This window comes from Magallana gigas, chromosome 1 (genome assembly GCF_963853765.1).
Source record: "Magallana gigas chromosome 1, xbMagGiga1.1, whole genome shotgun sequence".
Taxonomy (NCBI): Eukaryota; Metazoa; Mollusca; class Bivalvia; order Ostreida; family Ostreidae; genus Magallana; species Magallana gigas.
The window spans coordinates 32,691,057-32,708,969 of NC_088853.1; the positions used below are offsets into that span (position 1 = coordinate 32,691,057).

The 17,913-nt window shown below is 32.2% G+C and overlaps 1 protein-coding gene across 1 annotated transcript; it reads left to right on the forward strand.

The window, feature by feature from the left end:
• Positions 1 to 13,041: 13,041 nt before the first annotated feature.
• On the forward strand, positions 13,042 to 15,446 carry LOC136275844 (tyrosine-protein phosphatase non-receptor type 6-like). The gene is made up of 6 exons (XM_066085914.1): positions 13,042 to 13,180; positions 13,301 to 13,429; positions 13,938 to 14,089; positions 14,311 to 14,446; positions 14,860 to 15,006; positions 15,351 to 15,446. Exons 1-6 carry the CDS (start codon positions 13,118 to 13,120, stop codon positions 15,444 to 15,446), a joined length of 723 nt encoding a protein of 240 aa, XP_065941986.1. The 5' UTR covers positions 13,042 to 13,117.
• Positions 15,447 to 17,913: the final 2,467 nt, after the last annotated feature.

A 17,913-nucleotide genomic window follows, 5' to 3' on the forward strand; every position in this document is an offset into this window, starting at 1 on the left:
AGTTCAGGTAAATCTACGTAATACAATCTAGTTTGTGAATAAAAATTGTCTTTGCAATTTTTTATTTGCTTTTGCTCTTCGTTTTGTTGCTTAAATATTTGAATATGTACATAATACATGTAATATATAATTGTGATTGCACGAATATAGATGTAACCAAGATTTCATATGCTTCCTTAATATCCCCGCGTAATATAAAATTGTATTTTATGACTAAACCAGATGGTCATTTCTTATTCCCAATCTTATATATCTCTGAAAAAAAAAATCAATGATTTTCGTATGAATTAAAAGTGGCTATTGAGCTCTGTTTTGTGAAATCGTTTTTTTTTTTAAAGAATTGTTTATTGATCCACCAAAAAACATATTGGTGTGTTGAGGTTCCGTACATGTAACTGCTTTGCCATGATTACATTGCATTCTAACGCATGTTAAAAAATCTATATGGAAAACCATTATTGTCTAACAATGAGTCCTACATTGTAATTAAACTACATTTCTCCCATCATCCTTATCATCTTCTGTCCTTACTCTTTCTTAATTGTGTGCTCGTGAAGCAAAACTTCATAAGAACTTAGAACCACAACATTTAAGTTGTTTTTGTTTTGTGAACTTTTATCCAAGTCAAGAGTAAGTCATTGGTGTTAAACATAGTAATATCACAAATTCTAGTCTTGGAGAAAATTTTATACATTTCCCCAATATACATATATTTATATGTTAAACTTTAAACTCCTGTTGGGACCTAAATATTGGGCATGAAGTCACGATCTAAACAACTGTGAATCTTCACTTTAAATACAAGTAGAGGTGAAAATATTGACATTTCTTGTGCAATGTTTTAAGAAGAAAACTTATTATGCAATTTTGCAATTCTCTCCCATTGAAAAAAAAAATAAAAATTGCTCTACATTTTAATTTTAAATTCCATTCAAATAAGGATGTTTTGTTCCAAGATTTGTTGAATTTGTTACAGTTCTATAGAAGGAACATGTAAAAAGAGTTTAAAGACAGATCGACGAGAGACAACAGATTCTTAGAACATCTCACATGAACCTTCAGAAACGGAAAATATATTTCAAATAGGCTTAAGATTTACTTTTGCCAAACAAAATGATTTTCAACCATAGATAACAGTTATAAGGAGAAGGGTTAAGATAATTTAACTCAAAAAGGGACATATTTCCATAGTATTTTAAGTTGTTTGAAACATTTCTTGCAAAAACAGCAACAATGGTATGAGACGTTATCCGTGAAATAGGGGTATCCTTATCACAATGTTATGCATACAAAAGATGACCTAGTTTAACAGCTGGTATAACTATTTCACCAACTACCAAAAAATAAAAATCCAAGTAATAGGAACATCGGCGATATATGTAATGTACAATCTTCATAAGAACAACTAATCTCAAACATTGTAGAAGGAGACATATACAATTGGGGTACCCTCTTCGCATTCACCCCTCCCCATACCGGTTATTTTCACCATTTTAATAACCATACTGTTCCTTTGAGAAAAAACAGGTTTAAAATTCATTTCTATTTTTACATTTCAATTCATGTTTTATTAAAATATTAGTTTTCACGGGGTAAACATTTGTTTAAAAAAATCAGTGGACAAACCTTTTGATATTCCGTTTTAAATATGCACTAAAAGCTTACATTCAGCAATATTGTTTTCTGAATGATACTTCTGTTTAAGCTGATTGTGATTCGATCTATAGCATTGCTTTTGGTTCATTTAACTAAAATGCGTATATGTTCCTTGTTAAACTGAATCTTACCTCGTACGAGCTGTATTGATTTTCCACTGAACAAACATCACATGAATTTACGTTCATATAACATCGACAATGTTATCATTTATTATCAAATTATCAAATGTATGTACTCGTTATTCAGCTATACAGACTATAATCAATCCAATGTAAATAGTCATTCGCGATAACGCATTAAACAAACATATAATTTGCGTTTAACTGCAAAATAAGGAAGGCTGCACGGCTGTGTTTTAAAGAATACGGAAAATATACATACAACTGAACTAATATCGAAAATATGAAAACTTGCATAATATATAGTATGTCTTTGTAATCTTAAAAATGACATTTTCTTTAATATAATTTAAACTTTGTCAACACTTTAAAGTATGAATTGATAACACAAAATGTTAAGACCATTTATTAACAAAATGGAATTTTATCACGTTACAGTTTGTTAGTAATGTGATCATGTGTCTAAGAAAACAGAGTTGTAAGTAATATTTGTTGCGACTAAGTCGTCTTTCGAAAAAATATATACAATAGAATTTATTTGTGACTCTTTAAAAATATTCCAATTTTTTCAATGTTTCTATCGGCACATGTTTGCAAATTCAACTTACATTTCCTTAAAGTCAAGGAAAAATTAATCCCAATTTTTGCCTAAAATTAGCTTATTTCATGCTATATCTCAAATTATACATTATAGACTCATACTTTTATTTTTTTTTTTCTGAAATTTTTGAGGTTTTTGACAAGTTTATTATAAATTGAAAAAAAAGAGTTGGATACTTTTAAATAATTTCTTTACATGTTGAATCGTTAATGGATAAAAAAAGAAAGCGTTTTATCAGTGCAAAAAGGTCAAAATATCAATAAAGTGAAGAAATTGGGACATTGTTCTTTATAATAATTTTAATTTTATTTATTTTAAATAGTATAAATTTGTATTTGATGCCGTGACTTGCATTCAGTCACATTTCAGTTGACTGAATGGCACAGATTCATCTCAACTCACATTGCTGATCCCAACCCTCCACACCTTTACATACATACGCACAAGTATAGCATTTTGTTCTTATCTCAGTAAATGTCAGCCTAATATTAACATGTTTTCGTTTATCTATATTTAAACAAACCGAAACCTTCCATTTTGCTCACAGAATGATTGATAAAATCTACCCCACATAATAGAATGTGTCATCGGCGATTAAAAAAAATATGCAGCGATATAACATACGACGGATATTCCTGCAATTGATTAAACCTGTACAATAGGATAGTGGATAAAGGTTTACGAAAACATAGTTATTTTTAAAGATATAATAATTAGCATCATACACTAACGCACTGACGATCATGCAGGTTTTCAATTAATGACTATCAGTGTTATGAGCGTGCAGCGGCTCCTTGCATTAATTTATAAGAATATATATCTAACTAGAGACGAGCTCGTTGCAAGCAACGATTAGGTTTTCCGTCGTAGCTGCGTCATACTTGTGACGTATTACAAAAAATTGATAGCTGACCATCGTACAATATTAGATGTGTAAACACTGAGAAACAAAGTATCATATTTCTGTGACCGCGTAGATTTTACGGTGATAGAGAATTCGTCTGGATCTGCATCGGTCGTGTGCAGTACGAACCGGGTGAGGGAATGTTGGCGTAAAGTGTATAAGGTAAAAGGTTAGGGCATGCTGTGGGCCGTAAGCTAAAACGAAGGGTAGGTTTGCCGTATTCCCGAAGGTCAACCAGTATACAGTTCCAGAGAAATAAACAGGCAATTGATGCAGGATTTCACATTATTGGACGAGACTCAACGATGGTAACATTATAACAATTTAACAGACAGACATGTTACAAACAAGTCGGGTATGGCCAGAAGTGGCCTCCGGACTCAAGACTCTGGGAGAGTCGGACGTGGCCGGGGTGGCCGCCGTATTCCAGACTGCGCATTGACAATTGTACATAACTATTTATAAGAATCTTAACAATGAGTATAAATTGCAATTAACAGGTAATGATATAAGTAAGCTGAGTGAAAGGTTCACAAATATAAAAAATAATTTAATAAACTCAATGAGTCTTTGATGTCCAAGAAATGAAAATATGATAATTGCACAATGTTGTTTTAAGAGATAAACAGTCCTTGAGACATGACACTCTGTCTCTTTGAAATCACATATAAAGTCTGAAAAGTGTCAATCACTAAATAAAAAAAGTAGCTATGTACATGTAAGAAATAAACAGTGAGAAAAAATTACGAAACAGATGTTGAATTTTACAAGTAAAGTAAAAAAAAAATTATAATTGAACATTGCATTTTGCACGATGACACTACATGTTTATAAGCAAATACAGATCTTAACACGTTGTCTCTAGTTTGATTCGGCGCATTTTATTCACAGAGTGGGACTGTGGTTATGCCCTGTACGATGGTAAAAAGACCACTGGCAAACGTTTTACACGCATTTTTATCGAACGCAAGCGCCAATGAATCTATTAGTATATATGCGGAGATCCTGGAAATTTTACAAGGGGTTTTGAAGAATAATTTTGTATTTCGAGGAGGGGGAACATGCGCGGATCAGAAAATTTTTCCGGGGTGGGGGTTGAAAAGTCAGGGGGTTATTTGAGTTTGCCAAGGGATGTCCGAGGCATATTTGGTAAGTTTATAATGTACACGTAATTGAAAGAAATTTCGCTGGGGGGGGGGGGGGGTCTGGAACCCTTCCCCTTCTAGATCCGCGCACGGAGAAGACCGATGCCGGTAATTTTACTGTAATTTTAACCATTTTTATTTAATTATTCATGTTCATAATTATCAGAAAACCAATATTACCTTTCAAAGCAGTTAAAACTTAAAACTTAAGATACGAACCATTTAGTCTCGGTGAGTATTGCGTCCGCGTACGAAAATAATGGCAATTTTCAAGAAATTCGGATGGACGATCTGTGTCCTAGGTCGTCCATCCGATTCTTTTTCTGACTAAAAGCTACAGACCTGCAGTTAGAGATTTTCAAACTCTTATTGATTATGTCAATTTGTTTGTCTCAAAGAATCATTTTTTAAATCAATAAAGTTTTACCTTTAAAAAAAAAGAAAGAAATCGGGCACAGTTTTCAATGTTAGCATTTTACAATTTTATGGTCTAATAAAATTTCAAGAAACAACTCTTCATTGCTTTATCCGAAATATTGCATGAAAAAAATTTACATTGCATTTTTTAAATTACAAAAGGATATTCAAAATGAACTTGGATTAACCGCTAACAAACAGGCATAAAGAGAGACTGAGAACCAATTTCTTCTCTGTTTTTTTTTACATCAAAAGAAATTCAAAAATAAATCAAAATATATATTTTTTCTTTGTACGCGTTAATGAAAATGTAGATCAGCAGGGGGTTCTTTTTCGTGCAAGCACCTTCTTAACAGATTGTTACACGGGTCTACAACGATGACAAATATCGAAAAGGCAATATTGTGGGTGAAGGATGAATGTGTAGTTTGTTTTTTAAGTTTATTTTTGATACATGTAATTATATTTATCTGGATCGGTTATGTTTGTTAGTTTGTTTTGATTATTAAAGAGGGGAATAAAGAAATGAGTAATTTCCAAGCACGTAGCATAGTTTTTGAAAGTGGGGGGGGGGGGCAAACTCATCCAACAAATCTTGACAAGCAAAAAAAGAAAACAAAATTGAATTTTCCAAAATTTTCAAAATTTCACTCATAATTTCGTGATTTCATACCATTTGTTTTACATGCTACCACAATTGGGGGGGGGGGGGGGGGGACAACTCCATGATAATTCAATTTTTTATGTAAATTTTATAAAAATAGTTGCTTCGAGAAAAAGTGGGGAGAGGACATCTTTATGTCATATAACATGTGAAACTGATTTCATTCCACCCACAAGCTTGAAATAATGAACTAATTTTAATGAAAACAATATAAATAGACGTCATAAATCCCATATCAAACGTCATATAACCACTTGATTCTGCGCGTCTTTTTAATGAATTTATAAACAGCGGCAAATTCTAAAATGTATTTTTAAAGGTAATGTTAGCTGCAAGTCTGTAGACCTTGTATGAAAAATTTCGGATGGTAGTCAATTTTTCCGGGATAGAAACAGAGCGGTACATATATGCAGCTAAGGTAACTAAGAATGATCACAATAAAATACTTTGTTGAGTAATGCAAGCTTTTAAGAAAGCAATACTTATATTTGTTTAAAATATAACACCCAAATACTTCGTCTTACATTCGCTATTTATAGAACAAGCAGAACCGGTATCAGTCTGACCGGCCTCACCATATACATGTACATTGTTGGAATTTTATTGTCCTAGCATTGCAATGCTCTGCATGTACACAATTTCTTTTAAAATTTAAACACTTAAAGTGTTCATCTATATGGCTACACATAACGTACACACGTGATTCAAAATAACCCAGACGGAAAACGGTAAAGAATTCAGTCATTGAGTCTACGTTTTATAGAACTTGTAAGAAAACATAATGCGGGTCTGAATGTTTGTTGATATGTCAATCTATCAATATACAGTTTGTTAATTATTTTCGATTGATAAGGCTACAGCGTATTTGATGAACATTGAACAACATTTTTTCCATGCGACTTTTTTCCATGGAAGATAGCGAATACAAGTATAATGCATTTATAAAATTTATTTAATTACCTCTTTAGAATTGTGTATGGAATAAACAATTTATAAGTTGCTGCTGAAGGTTGTTTGGTATTTTCGTTTGTAGATGCTTCGAAGTAAAAAAACCTGAAACGCGGGGCAAGTCATAATTAATATCCCTAATAACCGTAACTTAAAACTAGCGGCTTTGGATTCAAATATTATCGTATACGAATATTAAGTTCACTTTTTAAAATCATCTCCACGATGATAATTATATTATATCCATCGCAAATCAGTTTTTTTTTTTTGCTTTAAAAGAATTGTTCTATCGGGAGCAATCCCGCGTTCGTTTAAATTGTCATGTCAGTAATACACATTGTGCTTTATATGACGGCCGTGTATACGTATTGTAGAAAAGTTGAGTTTAATTACCATGCATTGGAACCATTTTATTAACACATCTCCCAGTACTGAAACAATTCAAAATGTCTCTGTTACAGTAACACAGTGGGGCGTTAATCGTGTACGTCCAGCTCTACAAGCACATGCACTGTCGTCTAGGCGACGGCCTGAATACAGCTAGCGACTCTCCTATCGATCGGTTACCTGAGTCTCGTAATGCATCTAAATAAAGACAGGGGCACAGTTATGAAACAAACAACAAAAATAAGGTCAAAGAGGTTTATCTATATGAAATGAAAATGTACATATGTATAAAAACATTTGGGAATTTTATGTGGAATTATTTTTGCCCGCTACATGTATCAGTTAGTACATTACAAGAAGCCCTTTCATAACCTCATAAACGTGCGCACCCCCACAAAAATGAACCGAACTGACAACAATTGTTTCTGCAAATACTGACTATAAATTACGAAAACATTAAATTGAATACTATAGAAGGATTCAAAATTAATTTCTTTACAACTTTGCTTCAATAATGCATCAGAAATATCTATTCTTTTTTAAGTTATTGACAAGAAACTTTGGACGCCTCTAACTCCCTAATTATAAGGGCCAGCCCCTTTTTCGGTATACCGAATGAAAGGTCTGGCTAAGACCAAGAACTTTTAAAATACATGTTATAACAAATTTTTATCAGGTAGAAAACTAACACGGAAAATATGCGAATTTTTTTGATTTTTTTTCTTACCTTTGTTTTAACATCTATACCACCCATTTTATTTGCATTTAAATAATAAATAAAATATATCTCGCACAAATTCAATGTATAAGCTTCAAAACCAGGCCATCTTTGAGACTCTGCCAGTCATCGTTAAAGCTAAACCCCCTGGACAAAAGAAGCCGTTTAATTTTACTAAAAGGGTAATTTCTCAAAACCGGATAGGGATTTTCCTCAACTAAAATATGCACCGACAACATCACGCGGCATGTTATCAGTCCTGAAAATTTCAAAACAATCGGTGAACAAACGAGCGAGATATTAAGAATCAAAGTTGGCGTCTAGAAGAAAAAAAAATAATAAGAAATTTGAAAATTTTTCAGAATAATAGTAAGGTTTTCCGCCGAGAGCGGAAAACCTTAAATATAAGTAAGTTTGCTCATATAACAAAGGAATTTTTTCCATGCATAGACTTGCTGGGCCTGGTCTGGGACCCCAGGTTATATTTGCTTGGCATAAAAACGAGTGTTGAAAATTCATCTAATAAATTTCTAAGGCGTATGCAAAAACAAGGCTAAACTAGATAAGCTACCATGGCGGCATCAGTTTCATCTGTATCAAACCGATGTTAAAAGAATCAAAACACTACTCCGAATAAAAACGTTCGTTTTGATGTTAAGTTTTGATGATCATTAAGCAATTATTTATACTCTGAAGTTTTGTAAACAGACATATCATTGTCCTAAAATTACAAAATCTGAAATAATTTTAGAAGATAACTATCTTCTTTAAATAAATGTACATATATATGTTCATTAAGATATTTTTACGCTATTCAATAAGTTAAAGACGTCATGCAGTGAAGTCACCAATTCTGGGTCAGGTCAGACTCTTTGTTGATAGTTTGCAAAATGTGTTAAATATATATCTTATACAATAAACATATTGAAAGTACAGTTTGTTAGCTATTCAACATTTATTTTGTTCCTCAAAATAATTTTTCGGAAATAATTTACAGAGTTATTTCAACAAGGCTTAATTTCACTTTCATTTTTTTGTTTCCATTCCAAGGTCTATGTAGTGTCAAATAATCGTTTTGGAACACAAGTTTTATTATCTTCCATCATTGAATAAATAATGCTGATTAGAATCATTTTTTTTCTACAACTTTTGAGAAACTTGGACCATTTTCTTAATTCAAATGGCAGCAATGATTCAGAATAACACAAAACTAAAAAATTAAAGGCAAAAAATAAAACGAAAATGATAAATAAAATGACACCGGAGCCACATGGAATTAAAATTGAATTGATTTTTTTTTCTTATAGTCGTTAAAGCACAGGAGAAAAATGTATCAGGTAAAGTGACCAATAAATGAGAGAAACTCCTCCGGTTTGATTTATTAGTCAGTGTAAATTTATTTAAGGAATGATCATTCTGAAAAATCACACACATTTTACCAAATACATGTGCAATACGATGCAGCTATTAATGTGCGCACACAATCTAATTCCATGTCCAATATCTTGGAACTATAAATGTCCGAACAAAATTCTCTTATTAAAAACGCTCCAGCGTAATGAAATAATCGAAGTAGAATGTCAGCGATTTGTGCAAATCTCCATCTAAACATTAACAACACAATTTTATTCAGGTTTCATTTTCAGATCTTTTTAATGACGGAAAATGGAAATCCAAGTTTCTTACAGCCGCTTATGCAGACACCTTCGGGACTAGGCCTGAAAGCTAAATCTAGTAATAAATAAGACTGCGCATATAACACTACGGGATCAATAGATGACACTTTACATACGATCAGTTCGGCACATACAATGGCAGGTTTTCTTATGATTCATACGGACCAAAAATGTGAACAAAAAGAAAAATTATATTAAACAAGCAGTCTGAGAGTATTGCATAAGCAATACACGTCACCTACCGGTTTGTATCGTCCTTTGAAAGCTTCGAAGTATACATCTATTTCAAGACTATTATAAACGAGATGTTATGCTTTAATCAGAGATGAAAGAACAGAGGGAATTTAAACTACATACTTGATAAAGAAATTAAATAAAATATAGGTAAAATATAATACTCTTTATTTTATCTCCTATAATTTCGCCAAGTCCATTAGGTATTTGCTAGTAGGAATTTATTTAAACAATGCACTATTATGCATAATTTCATTTCTTACCGTCTTCTGTACCCCGAATCAACAGACAAACCCGATAACGAATCCGATTGTAAAAATACAACAACAAAAACATGTCGATTTTTATAACACAATGGATGACACTGTTTTACAGAAATAATTTGTTTGTTAGAAACAATGAAAGGAATGGTACAACTAATGAATGACATTATTACTGACTACATACGTTCCTTCTTTATTCAATACACACGGAACCCGATAACTAAACTGAACATTAAAAAATTGGAATACAGAAAGTTATTTTTCTCGAAAATATGTCGACCAGACGCTTCAAAAGTATTAACTTGATCTGTATTTTGACATTTTAAAGCTGTTCAGTAAAAGTTATATTATTCCTCAAACGCATAAAGAAAAAACGTTGACAGCTTAATCTAGCTTAATCTAGCTTAATCTACCATGTTCGTGGATAGGACAAGATAAAGGTTGACAGTTAGATTCCCTAACTCCGCGCTATTCGTCGAGTTGGTTCCTTTTTTAAATGTAAACACTTGAATTGGCCCTGCTCTATTTCTAATCACTTTTCCTCAAATTAAGTCTTCTTCGGAGGTAGATGGTAATGTTTACATCTCTTTTTCTGCGGGTTCAGTCCGAAACTTGCCGAGCTACCTTGTCTTCCTGATCATGACAGAGATATAGGTCCTTACATCACTATGTAGCTCTGGCCAGTAATAGTTTTGCCTAATTTTATTTAGGGTCTTTGTGACACAGAAGTGAGCACAAATTTTTGCATCATGCATTTGCACTAAGATACGTCTTCGTTGGCATAACAGGACAACTTTCTGATATGGTGTCATATTACTGTCATATTACTGTCTTCAAATCCCCACATACTGCATGGAAAACTATCCTTAAGTGTAAGCCTACTCCACTCCATAATTGACTCAACTTCATAGCTCCCAGAGAATATAAAACTATATTCTGGACGCGTCTTATTTTGCAACAAAGACTCAACAAGTTTTATGTCCCTACATTGGATTTATCTTTTAAATTATTTCTCTTATTTTGTCCTCGATAATTCTGTCATGTCCTTCGGACACATCTTATTTAGGTAATCTAAATACACGCATTTGCCACGTAATAATCGGCCGAGTCCGTATGCATTCCCGTGAAGTTAACAAGCTCGATGCTTTATTTCCACTAGTATGTCTATTTAACCTTGATCCAACGAGCTAACTTCTCCTCGGGTCTTTGAATTGAAGTAGTGATTTTGCCGAGCTGTGATCTGTTATAACTGAGAACTTGTGACCATAAAAGAAAGTCTGAAATGCTTTATGAAAGTGAAAAGAGCCAAAAGCTCCTTTCTGGTGACGAGATATTTCTTTTCTGACTTACTAAGGACTTTACTTACGCCAAAGTCGACTGTAGTAGATCCGCCTCTACTACAGTCAACCAAGTGTATGTTTAATAGATCATTGCCACGAGTTTTTATCGTGCGTCTGACCTTGGCTGATCGGCCTGCATCTTCATTTGTCCCTAAAGATACAGCTGTATACTTAAAAAAAGCTTTTGCTTTCACGATATCATGGTTATCTTCATTGCTAGTGTTGCTTATGCATTTGCATCTTGCAAATGAGCTGGTAATTGTCTGTCAACATCCAAGTGTTTATTTCCCTCTGACACCTAATTAAGAGCCTCATCAACAGCATGTAATTTCCTAAAAACAGTGCCAGGGTAGATTGTCTTGCTATCATATAAAATAGTCATGATACGAACCGGAATAGTGTTCAGTTTACGGACAAGTGTTCTACCACGCATACAGTTACTCGGAGAAAAATGGCCACCTTGTAGGAGCTCGCAGACCCTTCAAGCTGAAATATTTTCACAACATTTCGCACCGTTATCGAAATTTTGCGCAATTTTACATTTTAAGTTTGATTTACACAGAATATGGTCAATTGGTAGGTAGGTTTTTCCAAATCTTATTAAAACTGGTACATACTGTCTCAATTGCACGTAAAATATGCTATGATACCAAGCTGTTTTCACATTCATATGAATATCCCCATGTTTTTTGTTTACTCGTAGCAAGTAAAGTTTCCAAACCATCGTTTAAAAAAAAAAACTCACCTTCTATAAAGTTTTAAAACTGCTGTTTTTTATACTCAATCATGATTATACTAAATTCAGTATCATTAGTATATACAACATAATCTATGTAATGGAATCAAGTGGTTTACACGTTGCAATACATTCCTTGATAACGATCAAAATGAATGTAGATTTTCACGTCAAAGTAAATGATATATTCGATCGGAAAGTGTTAACGTACCCCCTTTTTTTTAATTAAACAAAAAACTTTCTTATGTAACTTGTATGGGAGCTTCCTCAGGTAGAATATATTTATGTTTGCTTAAATCATGAAATCATAGGATAGGGTTTGACTACAATGGGGATTGAATTTTTACATATGAAAGTATAGAGAAATAAAACAATGCCTTCTCAAATACAATTGACTAGAAAATCTGTAACGTGTGGAAGCATATTCAGGTAGCGTAGATTTAAGTCTGTTCCAATCATGATTCCCCGGGGTAGGTTTGGGCCATCTTCCCAAAAAACAATCGGTCTTGTAACTCGTCTTGGAGCATCTTCAGGTAGAGTAAACTCAAGTTTGTTTTTTTTTTCAAATTATTAATCCATTGGGTGTGGTTGAGCTTAAGTAGGGGTGACATTTTACATTCGAATACAGATTTAAAAAAAAATATTTTTGAAAAACAAATTGGTGAGGCAAGCTGTACATATACTTTGTAAGGACAGATCCTTAGGTATTGTAGATTCAGTTTGTTCAAATCATGATCCCCTGGTGTAGGATGGGGCCACATAGGGCGGGGGTTAAGAGGATTAAATTTTTACATAGGTTTATACTTTTGTACTTTCTAACACTCAAAATTGTAGTAATACATGGTTTTACTAATATGCAGGTATCTTGATGTTTGATGGCTCTCAATTGTTTAGACCTTGTTCTATGTACAATTCTTGAACCACAGAGTGGATTCAAAGTTTGACGTTGGTATATATTAATATGAACAGTTTTTAGAATCGCCATAACAACTGCAAGGTTCAAAATGTGAATTGGTTATGAAATCGTCGTGTTTAAAAGTGGCTTAATGTTAAGCAAAGACTTTTCTAGAAAGTCTGAAAATATTTTTAAAGATGCTTTTACAACTTTTTCCAGATATTTCCATAACTACATAAAGATGATTTTCTCTTGCTTGCTGTTGATGCTCAGTTGAGAAATATGGCTAATGGGCCTGTGTATGTCATAAGTTAACACACTACCCATGATAAAATGTCAAAATTGCATATTAGTGTATGATCAAGCATTTTTACAGGACCAAAACAAAACACGGTGGATGACTTTTGGTGGATGATTTGGCAAGAACATGTGGAGCAGGTTGTAATGTTAACAAATATCATGGAAGGCGACAAGGTGAAAACTAGTCTGTTATGTGCATTTTGTTTGATTTGCCAAAAAAAATTGTAATATTTAATGTCTTTTAAATTGTTAAGTTTAATCTGTCATTTATATGTCATTTATGTCATTCCAAAGTGGAAATGCATCCAATATTGGCCTAACTTACAAACATCTATAGAGTGCGGTAGTTTCACGGTTCACTCTTTTGAAGAGAAACAATATGCGTTTTACGTTATCCGGAAACTTAAAGTCACCAATAAGAAGGTAAGTGTCATAAAAAAAAAATTCTGTGGTTTTCATTGTTTTCTGCTTATATTTTTTGTTGTCGCATTTTGTTTATATATGTCGACTACATTGAAATGCATAACATGAAAATAAAATAAACCATCTGAATAATAAGCATATCTCTACAATGGCTTAAAACGCAGATATATCTCAGAACGACCTACTGAGAGTCATGTTTCTTATAATTAGTTATTTGCATTAAAGATGAATTTAATAATAAGTAAGAATCATCAGCAGAAGATGGTATAACATTGTTTAAAGATAACGTTGTATTATCACTTAATGAAAACGCACTACTTATCATTTGATTATCTAAATCAAAAGTCATTCTAATGTCACAAAACCTAAATGGGTCGTTGTTATATTCCTATGCGCTTTCTTCTATTGGATATTTTTATGATAATCATATTATAAAATAAACTAACATTAAAAACTATGACCATCATCAAACAAGTTTTGCGTAAATTATTTCTTAATTCGTTTTTAGCGCAAAAGCGCCAGTAGAACAATTACTCAGTATCATTATACCGCATGGCCGGATCACGGAATACCAGAACCGCTTTGTCTCTTACTTTTTCATGATCAAGTGACGAGATCCAAAGTTGACAGCCACAATGGTCCTGTCCTTGTTCATTGCAGGTATATAGACATGGCCTTGCCGTATGTATAACCTATTATACTGAATTTTATTCAGAACATTAATACCATATATTAGAATAGACGGCATTCATCTGTATTTGACAGGTATAAACACTCTTGATTATATTAAAAGGGGTCACTCAAGTGTTAAGCAACGATATAATACACATTTTTAACAATCATGATTAGACAGTTCTGAAATTGATGACTTATTACTTCAGTGCTGGAATAGGGAGAACAGGAACCTATATTGCAATAGATGTATTGTTTGAAGCAGGAAAAACGCACAGCAAAATCAACATTGCTGAATATATCAAGAAAATGAGAAGAAACCGGATGAATATGGTCCAGACCTATGTAATTATGGGATTTTTTCGATAGAAAAAAATCATATACATAAAATGCTAAGTTATATTTAAAAAATTGTCCTTAAAATGAATCAAATTGTCATTTAATAAAACCAGCATTGCATTTATGCAAAAGGAAAAAAAATGGTTTAAAATGTACTCTGCTTTACATCACACCTCAAGAAGTAAATAAGTATAATGGACAATAAAACAATCAACTATATAAAATGTTCTGTAAATCTGTATAGATTTTGGGGATTTTATATCAATTTGCATTTATTCATATTGAAACAAACAACAGATAAAGTCTGAGTAAACCATACATGTTAATATGATTTTCAGGCGTTCATATTAAGTTTGGGGGCTCATATATGATACCATGTTGAACTTTAAAACATTGACAAATTGTATATTTGCAACAAGGAACAATACAAGACTATATTCCTTACCCTCCGTGAGATGTTTAAAGCACCACCAACTGTTTTGAGTGCGGCAGCATTTCTTCAGAAACTTCAGAATGAACTCTGTTATAAGCCAGCTAATGTTTCAGCATTCAAAAAGGAGTTTCAGGTTGGTTTGTATAAAGCATAAATCAAAAACAAAGTAAAAAGTGGATGATAAGAATAAGAAAAAAGTTTATCATTAATTTCTTTTGTATCTTAACCATGAAATTTTATAAATTTTCGCTCAATGAATAATTTTAAAAAAACTTACAATTACAAAATACATTTAAACTATTTTGCTTTTTAAAAATTCTAATCGTATTTGCTTGAGTCCATGAACATGAAAATTGTGACATACATAAAGTTAACAAATTTTACATTTTGCAACATAGTATTTTTGTTCAATATCATGCCAAAAAAGACAGAAAATATAAACGTTTGTTTTTCACACAATATACACGAACCTTACAGAACCTACTGGCAGTTCGACCACAATACACAGCAAATGACTACAAAGTGACTTCACAGTTTCATGATTTTTCATCGTCCATTCACCCTCGTAAGTAGCCTTATTTTACATATTTGAATTGTGTACTTTTTTTTCATAATTTCGCCATGTTTCTAGATAGGTTTCAATAACTTAAAAAAAACTAATACAATACATTTTTGTAAGATAGATTAACAGTTACAAAGCTCAAATCATTGAACATTTGGAGAGTAAAATATTTGGAAGCAATGGTAATTTTTTATGTTTTGAAAATGACATAGATTTGCAACACAAATATGTTTTTATGTATCGTCATTATACATAGAGCGAGTAGTATAAGTTATTTAAAACATCTAAATGACACTGATAAGTTTCCGATTTTTTAGTTGACAAGTACATCCTTTTCCTAACGTCAACTGTTCCAAAACGAGGAAGGTACATAAATGCTATAACTGTTCCCGTAAGTTTCGAAAACCATCGTCTTTGTAAATTTTTGAATCGTCTTTTTTTTTCAACATAAACAAATCATTATTCTACATGTAGTGTGATTTGTTTTTAGTCTTTCACCAATCAAAATGCCTTTATCATCACCAATTACCCGACACAAGGTGACGCTGTTGACTTCCTAAGACTGATTACTGACTATGACTCTGAAGTTGTTGTCTGTATGGAACCTCTCTGCAATAAAGAATGTGTACGGTTTACTGATTTGTATAAGGCTTTTTTTTAAATCATTTTTTTTTTCAATATAAAATTTGTAATGATTTTGAAAATCTCAGTTTCAAATTTCCTTTTTTAGGCGAGTACATGGCTTCCAACTACAACCAGACCAAAACAAGTTACTTCATTCACAACAAAATTACGACACGAACATACAAAGGACATCAAGAGCAGCATAATCGAAATAACCAAAGAAGGAGTTAGTATACAATGTTTGAAAGGCATCAAAACTATACAGTCAAAATACCATTTTTTCTGAATGACTAAAACAAAATTGTCATATCTTTCTTAAGAAAAGAGACGAAACATGGTCTGTTGAAATAGCTGAGCCAATGAACGACATCAAAGAGATTAATTCAAAGACAGTAACTCACCTCCTCAGCTTGGTATCGTTTGCACGAAACATTGAAACAGAAGCTCCAATTATTGTCTTAAGCAGGTACATTTTAATACCTGTTGCAGGTATATATTTATAATACATGTACATGTACATCGTTGCTTTGTTTTCATTTTTTCATTTACTTTGTATGTTTTGTTTGGTTCATTTTGTTCTTTGTATTTGTTTAAGATTTTTCTTTATTTGGGTGTTGGGCTGGTTTTTTATTTTCTTTTTTTTTTTCGGGGGGGGGGGGTGTTTTGTTTTTGTTTTTTGGGGTTTTTTTAAGGCACAAACAGTCTTTTTTTCTAAAAAAAAAAAAATCAATGAACCTTTCATATTATTAGCTAAAAATATACTAAAATGATTTAATACAATTACATTTATCCCTCTAATAACAATAACTACCAATATTTATTAAGGTTTTTGGATCTTTATGAAAAATAATATCATTGGCCGTGTATTGAATATTGACATAATGATATTTTTTTAATTTAAAAAGTACAGTAAAGTAAATTGCTATTCTCCATAAAATAAAAACAATGATTGATTCTTAAATGATATGAAAAAAGATGATTTATTGATGTCCAAACCCCCTTTATACCTTGTGTATTTATTTGAAGAATATAAAGATGTTTAATTAAACCAATGAATGCCACAAGCAATATTTTAAAACATAATTTCAAATTTGCTTTATTGTGAAAAAGTCGCTCTAGGTAAAGTTTCCTTGACATTCTCAGAAAAATGATAAAAAAGAACAAAAAAACATTAAACATGACGAGTGTAGAGTCCGAAGATATCTGCTGACATTCACAAAATTAAACTATCGTTTTCTAATGATTATTACTTGATTCCAAATGTATAACATCAATCATGGTGTCAATAATTGTTAATGTATAGCAACAAAGTTAAAACAGAAATTACATTTCATTTTATACTTAAAGTGATGGAGCTGCTCTATGTGGTGTGTTCTGTGCTGTATACAACCTGATACAACAACTGCCAATGGACGAGGAGATAGACGTGTTCTCTGTGGTCAGACTCCTACAGACACGACGTCCCGAACTCTGCTTATCATTGGTAAACAAATCGATGTTTATAGAGTTTTTCCTAAAAAAAATGATTAAATAAAAAGATACATCAGACCCTTAGAATTTTAATTAAATAAAGATAATTCAGTCGTATTATATCCTTTCCTTTTATTTTTACAAAATTTTGTAAACACAGATAAATATAATACGTTAATTCAGTCTTTATAATAACAACTTTTAAATGTTGTATCTATAATTTTATTCGCTACAGGAAGAGTACCAAATGATTCATGAAGCCTTGCAGAGTTTCATAAAGTCGCACATGAACGAGAGTATCTACTATAACCAATAGGTCTGCTTAATTGACATCTATTACATATGAGAATTTATGGTTCTGTATGTTGACTTTTTCCACTTTAC

What these genes read in the sequence shown, in the direction of transcription:
- LOC136275844 (XM_066085914.1), top strand. Translation starts at nt 13,118, where the DNA reads ATGATTTGGCAAGAACATGTGGAGCAGGTTGTAATGTTAACAAATATC. An exon ending in ATATCATGGAAGGCGACAAG is followed by an intron (nt 13,181 to 13,300) that starts GTGAAAACTAGT and finishes GTCATTCCAAAG; the next exon opens with TGGAAATGCATCCAATATTG. An exon ending in TGAATATGGTCCAGACCTAT is followed by an intron (nt 14,447 to 14,859) that starts GTAATTATGGGA and finishes ATTTGCAACAAG; the next exon opens with GAACAATACAAGACTATATT.